The sequence below is a fragment of the Erpetoichthys calabaricus genome, chromosome 9 (genome assembly GCF_900747795.2).
Source record: "Erpetoichthys calabaricus chromosome 9, fErpCal1.3, whole genome shotgun sequence".
Taxonomy (NCBI): Eukaryota; Metazoa; Chordata; class Cladistia; order Polypteriformes; family Polypteridae; genus Erpetoichthys; species Erpetoichthys calabaricus.
The window spans coordinates 98154752-98170341 of NC_041402.2; the positions used below are offsets into that span (position 1 = coordinate 98154752).

Sequence of the window (15590 nt, forward strand, 5' to 3'; positions counted from 1 at the left end):
ATTGAAGTCACTGTGTAAAAAATATTTGTAAAATTGTCAAAGAAAATGTCCTTTTAGTTTGTTTTTATGGAGATTGATTTAGTTATTTAAATTAGTAAAAATTGTATTCATGTTTTAAGAGATAAACAAAGAACACATGAGGAGAATTTTAAATTTAGGTGATTTGTTTGTACACTGCTGAGCCACTTTACTTTCTTCATTCTTTCATTTTAATGGTGAATGTAATACACTATCACGCTGTGATACAGACCTTATCTTACAGAGTATGCAGCACAACATCTGGTCAAGGCTTTGGTTGTGTCACATCTTACTTCTGACAGGAGTACATGCATGTGTTTTCAAGTTGCAGATGGTCCAGAATTCAGTGACCCATCTTGTATTTAACCATCCGAGATGGGCAAGTGGCACTCCCCTGTTTAGGTTGCTACATTTGCTCCTTGTAGCAGCACACATCAAGTTCAAATCCCTGATGCTTACCTACAGAGTAGTCAGTGGGTCAGCATTAACTATATGGAGACAGTTGTGAAGCCGTATACTCCTTCTAGCCCAATCAGGTCTGCTAGTGAACAGTATCTAGTGAAGCTGGCTTTGCATGATATCAAGTCTCAATCCAGACTCTTTTCCTGTGTAGTTCCTAGTTGATGGAACAAGCTACCCACCTCCATCCATAATGCTGACACCCTCATTGTATTCAGGAAGCAATTAAAAACCCATCTATTCTGTGAATATCTGTCTGATTGAATGGAAAAAAACTCTTCAAAATTTCTGTGATATTTTATATTGCTAGTTAATTTGTTGTTAGTTTAAGTTTAATTGCTTTATTGTTTGTAACCTATGATTTTAAATTTATTAGTAATTACATCCTTTCACTTATGGCATTAATCTTTTGTTACCTGTTCTTTTTTTTAAATTGTATTGATTTTATTGTAATCACACAACATTCCATACAAATAGATCAAATTTTACAAAAATTTGATAAAAAAAACAAATCAACCCCCGCCCCTGAGAAAGAGAGCATGGCCAGCAGAGTAAAACTTAGAGCTAGTAAAAATAAGTAAATAGATGAATTAATAAGTGAATAAAGATAAATGGAGAAGAAAAAGAAATGGGAAGTTAATCTGCTTCCTCAGTGCTTTAAAAGCTTATTCTAAAATGTTATTGATTAGATCCTGCCAGGTTTTGTAAAAGTTTTGCACAGATCCTCTAATTGAGATTTTGATTTTTTCCAATTTCAAATAGTATATAACATCAGTTACCTACTGCCAAAAAAAAAGGAGAGTTAGGATTCTTCCAGCTGAGCAAGATAAGTCTACGTGCCAATAGTGTAGTAAAGGTAATCACAGTTTGTTTGTCCTTCTCCACTTTAAGCCCATCTGGGAGTACACCAATCACAGCTGTTAATGGGTTAGGAGGGATTGTGACACCAAGGCTGTCTGAAAGGCATTTAAACATTTTGGTCCAGAATGATGTTAATTTGGTGCAGGCCCAAAACATGTGACCCAGTGAGGCTGGGACTTGATTGCAGCATTCACAGGTTGGATCTTGCCCTGGAAACATTTTGGACAATTTTAAACGAGAGAGATGTGCTTGATATATAATTTTGAGTTGAATAATTGTATGCTTTGCAAATATGGAGCTTGAGTGAATTCTATGCATTGTTACCTTCCACTCCGTTTCTGAGATATTGAGTGATAGATCCTTTTCCCACTGTCCTCTTGGATCTTTGAAAGGGTGGGACTGTAAAATGGTTTCATATATTGCAGAAATGCTGTCTGAGTCCTCGAAACTGAGCAATATTTTTTACAGCATAGAGGGAGGTGAGGAAAATTGGGCAGGTTCTGTTTAACAAAGTTTCTAATTTGAAGGTAGTGAAAGAAATATGTTGCTAGAAATTTAAATTTGGAATGTAATTGTTCGTAGGATGCAAAGACGTTGTCTATGTAGAGATCTATAAGTGATTTAATCCCAAATGCTTTCCAGATATTAAAAACTGCATGTTTGCGAGGGTGAAAAAATGTGGTTCTCAGCATAGGTGCCACAGATAAAAGCTTCTCTATCTTAAAATACTTCCTACATTGGTTCCATATTCTGAGTGAGTGAAGCACAATTGGGTTGTTAGTATATTGATGATAACTTGTACTTATTGGGGTACAAAGCAAGGAGTATAAAGAAGTACTGCAGGATTTTATTTCTATTGTGGACCAAGCCTGTGTATGCTCATCTATTTGTGTCCATGTCCAGGTTTTTATAGTTTGTATGTTTATTGCCCAGTAATAAAATTGAAAGTTAGGTAGACCCATGCCACCTTGTGCCTTAGGTCTTTGTAGGGTCAGTCTTTGAATACATGGATGTATTGAATTCCAAATAAATGAGGTTATGGTTGAATCTAATTTCTTAAAAAACAATTTATTGATGTATATTGGAATGTTTTGAAATAAAAACAGAAGCTTTAGAAGGATATTCATCTTAACAATATTAATTCTTCCAGCTAAAGTGAGATGAAGAGTTGACCATCTATGCAAGTCTTGCTTAATTTTTTGAATACAAACAGCAAAATTTTGTTGATAAAGAGTTTTATGTTTACTTGTGATGTTTACCCCTAGGTGTTTAAACTGATCTGCAATTATAAAAGGGAAGGTGTCCAATCTAATATTGTGAGCTTGAGAATTCACTGGAAAGAGCACACTTTTATTAAAACTAATTCTGAGACCAGAAATCTTTTGAAATTCTGTTAGTGCTGTTAGGATTGCAGACGCAGTATTTTGTGGGTCTGTTATATACAGTACCATATCATCTGCATATAGAGAAATTTTCTGTTCAAGTTCTTCTCTGATAATCCCATTTATCTGATCAGCATTTCAACAGTGAACCGCCAGTGGTTCAATGGCGATTGCAAAAAGTAGCGGTGACAAGGGGCATCCTTACCACGTTCTAGTTTAAAGTAGCCTGAATTAATGTTGTTAATACAAACTGAAGCTTCTGAATTGTTATACAGTAGTTTGGTCCATGCACAAATGTTCAGGACAAATCCAGATTTCTCCAATGTAGTGAAAAGGTAGTTCCATTCAATCATATCAAATGCTTTTTCTGCATCTAACGATTATAGTATCTCTGGGGTGATTGACTTGGTGGGTGAATATATTACATTAAACAGGCATTGAAGATTGGAAGCTAAGTGTCGGTCTTTAATAAATCTAATTTGATCTTGTGATATTACCGAAGGCAGCACATTCTCCATCCTTCTAGCTAGTACTTTGGCGAGTATCTTAACATCATTATTCAGAAGTGAAATTGGTCTGTATGATGCACATTGTAATAAGTCCTTATTTTGTTTAGGAAAGACGGTGATTAATGCTTGGCGAAAAGTTTGAATTAGAATTTTATTGTCTCTAGCTTCTATTAATGTTGCTAATAAAAGGGGAGCTAGCTGAGTGGATAATTTCTCATAAAATTCGACAGGGTAGCCATCAGGGCTTGCTGCTTTCCCACCCTGAAGTGACTTTATAGCATCTAGTAATTCTGGTAATGCCAAAGGTTTATCCAATTCCTCTGCACTGAGAGTATCTATTTGTGGTATTTGTAATGCATCCAGAAATGCATTAGATTGTCTCTTGTCTTCTTTAAACTCAGTAGAATATGTTACCAGTTCTACTATGCTTGCTGAACAAACAGGTCCTAGCCTAATGTTACTTGATTATGTTTACCTCTTTTGTAAATCGCTTTGGATAAAAACATCATCCAACTAAATAACTGTAAATGTTTTAAATTATTCTTCTTATCATACAGAATTTGCATAGCATGGTAGCATGGTTTTTATCACTGTATTTTTTTTTTACTATATTATACTTTTTACTATTTTACTTTGGGGCGGAGTGGTGGCTCTGAGGCTAAGGATCTGCGCTGGTATCCCGAAGGTTGCCAGTTCGAATCCCGGCCACTGCTCTGCTGGGCCCTTGAGCAAGGCCCTTAACCTGTAATTTGCTCCAGGGGCGCTGTACAATGGCTGACCCTGCGCTCTGACCCCAAGGGGTATGCGAACACTACCAAATTCCTAATACAAGAAATTGTATAAGGCAAAATAAAGAACAAAAAAAAAAAAAATTATGAGAAGGCCAAGCAGTTTTCAGTTTTATTGAAGTTTTAATCTTATTTATTCCCTTTATATAAAGTCCAATTTATGTCTCTCTCTTCCTTTGATTAGTGCCACCACGTGTCCAGCTAATCCCCAAGGTTCTTCAGTTTCAGAATGGTGCCACAGAGAAGGTGGTGTGTGATATGTCAAGCTACTATCCTTTGGATGTTCAGGTACCCTCAGTTGTCTGTCCCCCCATAAACCATGGCTTATCCATGACACTTGTCTTGCTTCCATATTTTTGCTTTTTTTTTTTGTGTGTACATTTCTGATTTTCCAGTCTGTCACAGATATATGGAAAATGTCTTGAACAGCCCTTGAACTAAGAGCTCTTCAATCACTGGGTATTAAAGGACCACATTCATTCTTTTCCATTACATGTGTTCCTGACAGTAATTGGTTTCTTTGACTGACCTGCTGAAGTGCTCCATTTCATAAAGTCATCAAGGGTGGGGTGACTTAGTTTTGGTCATTTACGTCAAAAACTTCATTCACACATTTAAATATATTACAGTTGAGTCACAGTTCTGACCTTTACAAATTCAGCTCTGATTTAAGGAGGCTTATACCAGCATGTCTAACCTGAATTGTTTAGGTGAAGTATATAAATGGCAGATAGGCAGAAGATATTGAGAGTACAAAATAGAAAAAAATATATCTATCATTTATGACCTATTTTTTTATTAGAAATATTACTTATTTTTGCATTTAAAATGTCTCTCAGTATCAGGTTCCAGGTGGTTCCTCAGTTCTCAGTGGCTCAAACAAATGTGAATGACCCACCTCTTTATGACATCTGAAATAAATTCATTATGTGCAAATAACCACAATACTTTATTTTTAATCCTATGCTATGTTGAAAATAATTATTCTAGTGTTAAAATATGGGTTATCATGCTGCCCCTAAGATTTTAGCTTTCTTTCTTTCTTTCTTTCTTTCTTTCTTTCTTTCTTTCTTTCTTTCTTTCTTTCTTTCTTTCTTTCTTTCTTTCTTTCTTTCTTTCTTTCTTTATTTGAAAGGGTCATGTAAGTTGCTACAAAAGTGAAATGTTTACCTTGGAATCAATCTCTTAACCTCATCTGTCAGTGTACATCTCACATAACAAAATTAATGGCTTAAATGCTTTTGCTTTTAGAAGTATATGACAATGGAAATAAATGTTTCCTGGAAATTTAGCATTCCCATACACAATATTCTGGGTTTCATTCAATTTCTTCATTTAGATTGCATGTGTATCATTTTTAAATAGAAGTTAGTCTGTTAATTTCTAAATATCAGTCATAGGGGGGCATGATGGTTTTGTTTTTTAAGATGGCTACATTGTAATTTACACCCCATTTTTTTAACAATACCAATTAGTAAGAAACTGATCCTATTTTATGGAAGTGAAACCAGTTATCAGGCTCACTCTGAAGACATTTAGTACATTGTGATATTGGCACTTGGTTGGTGCCGACCCGACACAGACTGACACCAGAGGCATGGCCAAAATAAACAAAAAGTCTTTATTTTCTTCAGCCATGTGACACGTCTTCCCCGTGTCCCACTGGCCCCACACAGTCCTGAAACACAAATAAAACACCCCAAATCACATTCTTCTTTCCTCCACTCCTCCCAAGGCAGCTTCGTCCTCCTCCTCCCAACTCTGGCGCCCTGAGTAGTGGCTGCAGGCTCCCTTTATAGCCCACCCAGAAGTGCTTCAGGTGGTAATTAACCTCAATTAGGCTGCACGTCTGGGTGTGGCTGCATTGCCATCCACATGGGCTCAGGAATCCTTGCAGCTTCCCTTGGCGGTGGCCACAGAGCCCAACCAGGATGAGCTCCGGTGTTGATGGCAACTCAGGGGGGCTGCCATCAAGTGTTCTGGGGGATGTAGCGTGCATCCCATGGCTGCTCCCCTGGATCCATTGTCGAAGGGGTGTCCCAGCCAGGCATGGGCCCTGGCCGTCCGCCACAGTGCCTTTCTGTCAGCGGCTCGTCCCACGAGGGCTGGTCTCCTCCAAGATGGGGAGTCAGCGTCTCCCTGTCCACGGCTCCATCCTGCAACAATAAAAGCACAAGAGCGGGAGGTGCTGCCCCGACGCCCGCGTCTTCCAGGCATCCTCCATGGACAATGCCTCCAGCCGTGGCTACAGCAGTTGCATTCAAAGTAACGCCACTCCCCTCTGGTGCGATCCTTGCGGGAGCGGAAACAGGACGGGTAGTCCTGCCCCAACGATCGCCCAGCTGAGGATGGCTGGTGGTTCTGCCCCTCCGCAGCGCAGCCCTCCACTGTCTGCAAGCAGACGGGCTTACGCTGTGCACTGTTTGGAGGCCCCTTCTTTTCCGGGGGTCTCTTCTTGTTCTGGGGTGCAACGACGGTCTGGGTCCCCTTATGGGAAGAAGTGGGACACCTTGCCGTTTGCACTCCTTTGGACGCCCGTGAGACCAGTGGTGGCAGTTGGGGCACGGCTGTTTGGTAGTCAATATCAAGCAGCTGCCTCCCTGCACACTCCTTTGCTGCGCTGTCAGTCATCGCGGCTGTGTCTCTTGTCGGAGGTACGGCCATGCGGTGCGCGGAACCAATCAATACCGCAGCCCTTTCATTCGCCACTCCCATATACTCTACGGTACAGGCGTCACTCACATGTACCGCCGCATCAGTACGGCGCTTGGTTGGTGCCGACCTGACAGAGACTGACACCAGAAGCACAGCCAAAATAAACAAAAAGTCTTTATTTTCTTCAGCAGTATGTGGCCCCACACAGTCCCGAAACACAAATAAAACACCCCAAATCACACTCTTTTTTCCCAGGGCAGCTTCGTCCTCCTCCTCCTGATTCTTGCACCCTGAGTAGTGGCTGCAGGCTCCCTTTATAGCCCACCCGGAAGTGCTTCAGGTGGTAATTAACCTCAATTATGCTGCACTTCCAGGTGTGGCTGCGTTGCCATCCACATGGGCTGAGGAAGCCTTGCAGCTCCCCCTGGCGGTGGCCACGGAGCCGAACCAGGATAAGCTTCGCTGTTTCATATTACCGGCCCCGATGCAACCCAGTGGGGCTGCCACCAAGTGTTCCGGGGGATGTAGCACGCATTCCATGTCTGCTCCCCCGGATCCAGTATCAAAGGGGCGTCCGCCGCAACATTTAAACTTCTAGAAAACCATTCAGCAATGTTTTTACTGATTATCTTAGAAAATAAAACCTCATGCATCCAAGTTATTTTATAATGCAATGGAAAAGGTAAATATGATTCTTGGTTTTCTCTTCTGTTTCCTTTTCCGGTGTCCTGTTGGTGGTGGCGTGCGCCACCACCATCTACCCAAAGCACCATGATGTTCCAACAATGATGGATGGATTAAAAGCCAGAAGTCTGTATGACCATCAGCATCAAGTGACTCCGTGAAAAGCCCGAACTACAAAGAGGACTATTTCATTTATGTTAGGTAGAATGCCCAAAGGGGACTGGGCGGTCTCGTGGCCTGGAACCCCTACAGATTTTATTTTTTTCTCCAGCCTTCTGGAGTTTTTTTTTGTTTTTTCTGTCCACCCTGGCCATCAGACCTTACTCCTTTCTATGTTAATTAATGTTGTCTTATTTTAATTTCTTATTTTGTCTTTTATTTTTCTTCTCTTCATTATGTAAAGCACTTTGAGCTACTTTTTGTATGAAAATGTGCTATATAAATAAATGTTGTTGTTGTTGGTTATAAAGCTGTAACCTGTAGGTATTGATTGAGGAGTAGGACACAATAAAAATTAATAGCTAGTAGTATAAGATGAATGGCAATGTGATGGACAGGTTTGTCTCTTTATTGTGACTGATTATAGTCCCGGGTTTCTTCCATAGAAAGTTTTTAGCTTCTGCCTGTGTTTATGTGGGATTCATCTGAAGATTTTAGGTTAATCACCCAGATACACAGTAGCTTTCTTTAATGAAGTGAATTGTGCTTAAAGAAATTGTTATCTCATTGCTATAAACATTTCAACATCAATCATTTGATCTAACCATCTTTACTTAGGTCTGGATTTGCATTCATACAGCTCTAATGGATATAAAGTCCTACTCTATTTTGATGCCTGTTAGTCTGCCTTGAAGGTGTTCAGCAGCACTGCAAACACATCAGTATATCAATGAAGACTTCAGCATCATTTTTCAGAACCCAACATTTATTTTGATTACCCTCAAAATATCTTTGCATTAGAAAGAAATGTTTAAAGAGAAAAACTGCTTTATTTTGAAATCTACATTGGAGGCCTTACACTATAAGCTGCTGTCTCCATGATGCTGAAGCCTATTCATTTACATCCAAACTGACCCATTAATATTTGTGTTTTTTTTTTTTCTTTTTCCAAATATGTGTCATTTCATAATGGCGGCCAGCGTATAGTAATATGTGATATGTTTGAATTTTAAATACGAACCTGAATAATCAGGCAGGCAATTGTAACATGTCCACCATAGCCTGCTGTGTAAAAACAACCTGAACTGAGTTATTTCTTTTAATTTGAAGACTGAAAGATGAAAGGAGATAATGTGATTTAGAGTTATAATTTCACTAGTGTATTTATGGAAATTCCTCCTTTGTTTATTTAAATTTTATTAATTTAATTAAAAGATTTTTACTAAAATTGATATTTCAGCCCAATGAAACTTTGATATTTCTATTCACCTAGTTATTCTATCTATTATCTGAACCCACTTATACCACTACAAGCTGACAGGTTTTTAGAGTATGCACTGGACACAATGAAGGGGTCAAGCATGTCCCGTCCATTATGTTAGACATGCAGATATCCATACATGTTCATACAGTGAAAATCAACTTACTGTGAAGTGCAAAATTGTGAATTTAAAGAAAAACAGACTACCTGGAACAAACTCACACAGACGTGGGAGGAATATGCAAACATTTTACAGTGAGTGCTCAGGCTGCAGTTTGAACTCATGTTCTATGAACTGTGAGGCATCAGTGCTAACCGCTGGAACACTGAGCACCTCGGCTCACTTTCAAAATAACAATGACTCAAATTCAAAGGTCCCCAAGTGCCTGCTTTGAAGTACTTTGATTGTTTGAAATCTACTGCATCTCTCTCTGCATAACTACTGTATATTTAAAAACAATCATTGTGAGAAACCTCTTTGCACAGTTTCTGTTTTCTGCACTTCAGCTACTCAATAAGTATTGAAAATTCATTTTTATTATTATTAACTAAATACTATTTTGTGTTTGTGAAGCTTTTAAAATGATTGCTCTGATTACAGCTCTCTATTGGAAATCATTTATTTCCTTTTATTATTGAAGATCTCTGAATGTAATGTTTCTCTATCTCAGAACAAAATTTAAATGTTATAGTAGGTCCCAACATGCCCACCAATTACTTTCTTTTTAATGCCTCATCTGTCTTTCCATCTCTTCCTCATCTCAGTCTCATCTGTGTTTTTGCCTTCCATCTAACTCAGGTTGAATGGACCCGACTGTCACCTTCATCTCCTACACCTGAGGAGCCCACACCTATTTCTCAGTTCTATTTCTCCAGCCATAAGCAGCACTCTGATGGAACCTACTCCCTTTCCGCATTCATCTTGATAAACCAGGACACTGCTGAAGTTGGAACTACTTACACTTGTAGTGTATCCCATGTAGCACTAGAGGTGCCAACTGTTATTAGTGTGACTCTGGTGTCAGCAGGTGAGTTAACTAACTTTAGTCCACAGGTACCACTGAAGAAATACGAGTGTTTTCTCTCTCTTTGGCCACAGTACTTTTGCCTGGGTGTCTCAATAGTTGTATCATATGAATAAACTGTAGAATGTGAAACCTCTTAGTGAAATAAGCTTTACAAACCTTGACAGCCATTGTGTTGGGGCAAACAATGTGTTAACCAAAGCTGACTGTTTTTCTATTTCATTTTACTTATAGATGAATCAAGAATCCTATTGATTTTTGGTGTTATGGTGGCAACTTTCATCTTCCTTTTTGCTGTCTATCAGCTGCTTTTGAAATGGAATACATCAAAAGGTACTACTGTACAAGTAAAAAGATGGGACCTTTGGCATCGAATTTAAAATGTAAAAAAAACAGTAATGAAGTAGAGGGTTTCTATATTTCTGACAAATAACAAAAAACAAATTTTTGTTTTTTAACTTACAATTTAAAATGTTTCATTTTTGGAAAGAAATCATTGATTAATGATTGGAGCATAGTAATACAAAAATCCATACATGACATTTCTTATAGTTTTTTATTTTTATTATTTTATTTAGCCAATGAAAATATCCAGATAAAAGGAACAATGAAGAGTATAAAGGCAAGTGTCTCATAAAGTCTTGTATGGTCATTTGTGAGTGTATTCCTGTTTTCATCCTTGCCACTTCACCTAATCATTGTACAATACATTTCTGTAAGTATTATCTCTCTTTTTTGTTTTGTCAAATAGATTAATTGACACACTTGGAAATCTAAGGTAGGTAAAAATAAACAATTCAATTTGTTTCATCCAGAGTGTTTTCCATTTAATATTTTGCCCTAAGTGAATCACTGCAGTCTACTGATAGTTTAATGATGGCCTGCTGTCACTTGAACAGGGCAGGGTCAATATGAGCAGTTTTTGGGTAGCTGAATTTGGGATTTAAGAAACTGAATTTTTTTACTTTTATTCTGTCATGTAATCCTTAAAATGTGTAATTCCGTTTTGTCAATATGCACATGTTTTAGTTAAAAATTGTAACCAAACTTTTTTTTTATAATGGTGATGATTATTGGAAAGATGCATTACTGATTTATTGTAAATGTTTAACTAAACCTAAACAAAATGAAAAATGAACACGTATATATGGTAAAAATTAAAATAAACTTTCTTGTGCATTTTTTTCTTTTAGCTAAAGACTTTTGATGAGGCATGTAAAGGATTTGTTTAATTTTTTTTACTTCTAATTTTTGCCTGCAGAAGTTAATTCCCTGAATGGAAGAAGGACTGAATAACACTGGAAGATATGCTGTTTTAACTTATTATTTTGCCTCATAAATCCAGAGAAAAAATGTTAAAAACAAAAACATTCAGTTATTGTTTTGGATTTTAGTGGCTTTGGAAAGGTATAATGGATTCTTCCTGTGTGTTTTTAGTAACACTATGGAGTAATCTGTATTTGTACAACAGAATAAGAGTGCAAAGGTCAAGGTTAGCCAACCACAGTATGATGAGTACATTAGTCAGCCCAGCAAGGAAAATAATGTCAGTCCTGATGGGACCAGCAACTAGTCATAATACTTGATCTACCTCATCATTTACTAGCATGTTAAAAAAATCTCAAAATGGTTTAACTGTGATGGTAGAAAGGGTTTCTCATGCAAGAAGTCAAGGTCTCTTTAAATGGTGGAGTTTTTAGTTACTGTATTATTTCATACATTAAAAAGCTGTTTACTTGAAAACAACTTTGAAATTAATTGTAAGGAATTTCATTTATGAAAATCACAGTGTGTGTTGAAGAGGAGGGTGGGTGAGGTCAGTTTCCGCATTGTAACCCAAAATCCTAATATAGGAAAGATGCAAAGAAACTTACAACTGAGAAAAGCTGCATCGAATTTGAAGAACCGCATTGTTTGAATGCAAAGATGAGCCTTAAAAGACTACTAGTCTATTAAAATAATAGGCTGAAATGGCAGGGACAAACAGTATAGTTCTCTTGTTTACTTACATGAACAATTCTGCTCAGGGTGAACTTCCTGCCACTCAGCTATTAATGCAAGGACGACTTCTAGCTCCCTGCTGATTCAAAAGTATGTAGATAATAATTCTATACCATACCATGGCATTTTCTAAGGCCACTTAATACTAATCGAGTTTGCGGGGTGCTGGAGCCTATCGCAGCAGGTACAGGGTGCAAGACAGGGGCAGTCCTCTGGACAGGACACCAGTCCATCTCAGGGGACACTCACATATACACACCCACTAGGGCCAAGTTAGCGTCACCAATCCTGGCGCCTTGTGCTTCCTATAGGCAATACTGTTGTTCCAGAAGAACTCTTCGTTTGGGCATAAAAAATAAGCCTATTGTCTTAGCCAAGAGTGGAATTTGGAGAATTCAAGAGGACACCACTTACCTGCTGAGAAGCTAAAGAAGGAAGAAGATAAATGCTGAACGTGTGTATATAGGCATTACCTGGAGATCAGTGTGTCCCGTTTAAGAGGTATTGTGCCTTAATAAAAGTGCATTTTAGGACTCAAACTTGGGTCCTTGTGAGTTGTGACTGGAGTTTGGTGTGTGACACGGGGCCGTCTTAATATATGGACGCATTGGCCACTGGCCAGGGGGCCTTAGGAGCATAGAGGCCCATGATATTTCTGATGCCTATGTATGTTTCTATTTTGCTATCAAAATGGGCCCCAGCGCACTACTTGCCTGGGGGCATATAATGCTGTTAGACGGCCCTGGTGTGACACCCCCTTTTGAGCACAATTTATCCTCTGTGTGTGTATACAATACATATATATGATATAAAAAGATGCTGCTAAGCACCTGCTAATCACCTACTTTTCACTTAATGTCTCCAGTAGTTCTCGGCAGATTTAAAATCTTTGTTATTTTTAAGATATTAATGTGAATTCTACAGATGGAATAGTTGCTAACTCATTGCTAAAGGCAGTTTAATGCAACAAAATGCAGAGCTTTGGTGTAAAGAATTTATGGAATTTTAATTTATCATAATGATCTGCTCAGTGCTAAAATTAATATCAAAACACTCTCTTTGTGTCTCTGTGAAGGAATTATTGACTGCTAGCCAAAACATACTCAAATGTTTAGCCAAAATTGAATGCTAACACTCCTGTGTTGTATCAAAAGACAAATATTACCAAAAATATACATTACTGGCTATATTACCCGTTAAAGATAAAAAGATATGAAATAAAAGTATTTGATATCTTTTGTCGTAAATGTACCCTCAGCACTCATCCTGTGCCTTTCTTCGGTGTCCTGGTGTGTCCAACCTGTCTTAGCTTCAGTGCTTCCTCCCTCAATTGCATTTATTTAAGGCTTGCTTCTCAAACTCTGTCATTCTAAAGCACTTTGCCTGCCTCCTGTCCACTGTTTGACTATCATCAATGTTAGATGGGCCTTCTTTACCTGCTGTGAAAACATGATTCATAATCTTGTAAGTATTTTCCATGTTTGAAGGTGACTGTCAGTGTTCCTTCTATGTTTTTCCTCTGTATTTTTGTGTACATCAGCCTCTTTTGTTTGGATCTTCCCATCTCAATTATGTTGATTCAGCAAACACAATGAAACTAATCAATCAGATCAAAGCCAAACTGACCAGTCAGATTGCTCAGAAGGACTAAACACACAGAGATATTTGCAATTTATATATAATTTTAGGCCCCTAAACCAAACCACAATACTGTCAAAAGTAAATTACTAACAATGTTTGGTTTATTGCCTGTCAGCTAAGCTAAATAGTCCAAGTATGACAGTCACAACTAGTTAAAGAGAAGTTGTGCAGGGAAACATGTCCCTAATCTCTTCAAGTGGGAACACCTTTTAATGTACTGTGTGTTTTAAAACTCTTATGATTTCAAATTGATAAAAGGGTTAAAGATTATTTCCATGCTGAGATGAAGGAAGGTAAAAGGCACAACATTTCGGCTTTATAGCTTTCTTCAGGTGTACAACTGCAAAGAAAAAGCAGGTAACATATAGTGGGAGGGATAGAGGGAACAATGCCGGGGAAGAGGAAGGAAGAAAATGTGAGAGAAGGTGAGAAAAAGTTGACATTAGAGAAAATGGAGGGAAAGCTAAAAAGTTAGTTGGTCAATAAGACCTGGAGAAACATGAGGACCCAGGCTGAAAATGAGCATTGCTCTTTCTGATTTTCTTTGAAAAGTATCTTTAAAAATTGATTTTTTTGTTTTTAAAAATATTGCAAACTAAAGGTAACATGCAGATGAATGGAAAACTGCTTTGAAAAACTGCAACTAATCAGTAAGATTTGCAGCCATTCATTTATATGAGTAGCAGTGTAGATTTCTGCACTCACTGTTTTTTCACTCATTTTATTTCCTTTTCTGAGTTTTCTAAAATAATGTGGCTTGCTTTTGCTGAAACATCAATGCATTTCTGCATATATAGACCAGATTGGGTACAAAAACTAATTTTCCAATAACACTTATAGAGATCTTGAGAAAAATAAAAAATTGGTTAGAAGTGGTTAGAATTTAAAGCTTAAAGAGATAAATATGTTAGTGTTAAGCAATGTGGCCTTATGCCTAAAAAAGCCGCCAATGTCGTCTCCTTCAATGACCCACTGGACAACTCTCAACAAATAGAATAATTCAAACAACTGCCATTTAGAAAGGAGAGCACAAAATTATGATCTCCTCTTAACATTTGTTACTCAAATGCAGCTGTGATTTCATAGATTGCCTGTGCCACAAGATGGTAGTATATCTGTGAGTCCCCACCAAAAGAATGGATTCTGTGCAACTACCTCTGACAAATTTGTCAAAAGCTTAGCCTTGGCAATGTATTATTTAGGCAAAATAATAAAATAATAGACTTGAACCTATTCTTCAAATAGTGATGAGCAAAACACACATTTTGATTTTCATATAGTTTTGTAAAAAGTATATCTAAAATTCACAGGTTATTGTCACATTTGCAAAATGCAAAAGTCAATGAAAATGTTTTTGTGGTTCTAGAAGTTTGTATTTTGGTGAAAAACAAGAAGTATTGCTTTCTAAATCCTCCTTTACACTTTTGTGATTACGCATTTTCTCTTCTGCAGCTGTGTAAAGCATTTAATCTGTACCACAATGGTAAAATCAAAATGCCTCTCATGCACAACACCACAAAGGAGCCACCTCACCATCTCACCCTACTTGATTATACTCACACTTCTGGTAAGCAAAGCTTGCTTTGAGCACCACTTGTACAGTCAGCACATAAAAAATAGTGAGAAGTTTGCCCCTGTCATTTGGCATTAGTAGATCATTTTATTAGAGCACCTCTTTTATATTTGCTTCTTAGAAGGAAACTCTTCCCTTCTAAAAAGTCTTCAAAGCCAGCACTCCAGATCTGTTTTAGATTTTATTATCTGCATTGTATGTGTCATGTACATTATTTGTTTAAGTTTCTTTCCAGTTCACTGTACTGCAGAATTTGAGATTCAGATTTTAAAAGTGAAATAAAAAACTTTGGAAATCATGTAGTAGCACTCAGTGTCTAAAATTAAATGTTATCTAAATATTTACAAAGTACAACATATTGTTTTGTTAATTTTGTAAATAAATATTTTTAATGTTCTAAAAAGTGGAATCATTAAAAAGTGGATTAAAAGTTCAGAAATTCATTTTCAGTCATTAGACAAAACCAGATTTTTACCAGGGAATTCTGACAACCTTACCATAAGCTAAAGGTAATTTGGAAATGCTTGACTTATTAATGTGGAGAAAACCCCTTCTAGGGCATAGGAGAGAGCCC

At 37.6% G+C, this 15590-nt stretch overlaps 1 protein-coding gene across 4 annotated transcripts in view; it reads left to right on the plus strand.

The window, feature by feature from the left end:
* Positions 1 to 12479, plus strand: part of LOC114657997 (tapasin-related protein-like) — a 35793-nt gene extending 23314 nt beyond the window's left edge. For 3 of the 4 annotated variants that reach the window (XM_051931729.1, XM_028810012.2, XM_051931728.1), the window contains exons 6-11: positions 4202 to 4305; positions 9576 to 9804; positions 10036 to 10134; positions 10380 to 10423; positions 10553 to 10579; positions 11063 to 12479. In XM_051931729.1, the coding sequence (XP_051787689.1) occupies positions 4202 to 4305; positions 9576 to 9804; positions 10036 to 10134; positions 10380 to 10423; positions 10553 to 10561 (485 nt within the window). In that variant the 3' untranslated portion in view covers positions 10562 to 10579; positions 11063 to 12479. Of the gene's footprint in view, positions 1 to 4201; positions 4306 to 9575; positions 9805 to 10035; positions 10135 to 10379; positions 10424 to 10552; positions 10580 to 10994 lie in introns of all 4 variants that reach the window. The other variant, XM_051931727.1, reaches the window with a different exon arrangement.
* Positions 12480 to 15590: the final 3111 nt, after the last annotated feature.